Genomic DNA, 1,584 nt, shown 5'->3' with positions numbered 1-1,584 from the left:
AAAATGTGTAACTTGTAAGAATATTTAAATATTGAACTTCTTTTTAATTATTAGAAAAGTGAGACCATAGTTTAATCAAAATCTATGAAAAAAACAATTTAATAAAACATAAAATATTACTAAATAATTTTTTCTTTTTCATATTAGTTGTAATCGTAAAGTTTCTATTGATTAATGAAAAACTATTCTAAAATATATAAAAAATAATGTTATGATTAGTTTTTAAGAAATATTAATTTTATATTAATAATAATTTACTCATACAAAGTTTAAAATTTTGTGACCATTTTCAAAAATATATTTAAATATAGACACCAAACATACTGCTAAAGAGTAAAATGGACATAATTGTTTTGCACAATATTTATAAGCTTAGTAGATAATGGGATGTCAATAACTAAAAAGTGCTTGCAGTGAACTCTTTTCAAATTGAAAATACATTAGATCATGATAAATATATCAATGTAACTTGTTTAATTTGTACTAACAAATTAAACAAAGATACAATTTAATTATTAATACTCAATATATTAATAGATTTTATAGGAGTTTCCAAACTATGAATATCCCCAACCACCTCCGCCGCGACCACCACCACTTCCGACGCCACCACCTCCGCAATAGTAATCATCATACCCGGAACTACCATCATTGTCATCTTTGTTATTTCCTTTAGAACTATTATCATCATTGTCTTTATCATTCCACGTTGAACTGCCACCTTTGTTATTGCCCTTGGAACTATTATCATCATTGTCTTTGTCATTCCCCTTTGAACCGCCACCATTGGATGATCCTCCATTATGGCTCTCATCTCTATGTATTCCTTCATGGAGGCGGTTGTACCCATTATCAAATCCTATTCCACCACCCATCCCACCGCCCATTCCCCAGCCAATATATTTGCCGCCTAATTGGTTGGGCCTAATTCCTCCCAAGTCACCACTTTTGTGGTAACTTGTTCCCTCTGATTCTTTTTCATTACTATAACCACCAACTAGAACTCGACCCACATGATCACCACCTTCAACCTCAACGGAGAAATGTGAGATTTTCTTGCCTTGAGACTCATCGACACTTTTCGTCAGCTTCGTTTTTCTATCCACAACCTTTGCAGTAGTAATAGCACTACAACAAACTAGGGCACCAAAGAGAGCTCGAGCTAGCATGATGATCAATAGTTGTACAACCGCAATTCGGTCAACATTGCTTGATTTTGTCGCCATTTCAATTTGTTAAATATTGAATTGAGTTGTAATGAGAAGAATGTTAGTAAGACCTCTATGGGTTTTATAGTGATGAATGTCTCTATATTGCTCTAAATATATTTAATTTGCCAATTATGAATTACAACCACCCTAGTAAATGTTTTGCATGAGAAAGGAGATTTGGAGAGTTCCCAATTCTCAAAGCTAATTACCATCAGCATCACTCCAAGTCATTATTTCTAGTCACCTAAAGTGATCAGTAGGCACTTGTAAATGCAACAAGGCGGTCTAAAACAGCTCCCTTCAATAGTAGTTAACTATTTATGTATGCTACTTAACTAGCACGAGGAATAAGAATGACAATGAGACGGATTGA

The 1,584-nt window shown here is 33.1% G+C and overlaps 1 protein-coding gene across 1 annotated transcript; it reads right to left on the bottom strand.

Moving 5' to 3' along the window:
• Positions 1 to 557: 557 nt before the first annotated feature.
• Positions 558 to 1,226, bottom strand: LOC124939040 (RNA-binding protein cabeza-like). The gene has a single exon (XM_047479556.1). It carries the CDS (start codon positions 1,224 to 1,226, stop codon positions 558 to 560), a length of 669 nt encoding a protein of 222 aa, XP_047335512.1.
• Between the last annotated feature and the right edge of the window lie 358 nt (positions 1,227 to 1,584).

Source organism: Impatiens glandulifera, chromosome 5 (genome assembly GCF_907164915.1).
Source record: "Impatiens glandulifera chromosome 5, dImpGla2.1, whole genome shotgun sequence".
Classification (NCBI taxonomy): Eukaryota; Viridiplantae; Streptophyta; class Magnoliopsida; order Ericales; family Balsaminaceae; genus Impatiens; species Impatiens glandulifera.
Note: the sequence above shows the minus strand (reverse complement) of the source record. Positions and strands in the feature narration are given on the sequence as shown.

Bases quoted from the DNA above. Each gene is read 5' to 3' on its own strand.
- LOC124939040 (XM_047479556.1), bottom strand. From the start codon at position 1,226: ATGGCGACAAAATCAAGCAATGTTGACCGAATTGCGGTTGTACAACTA.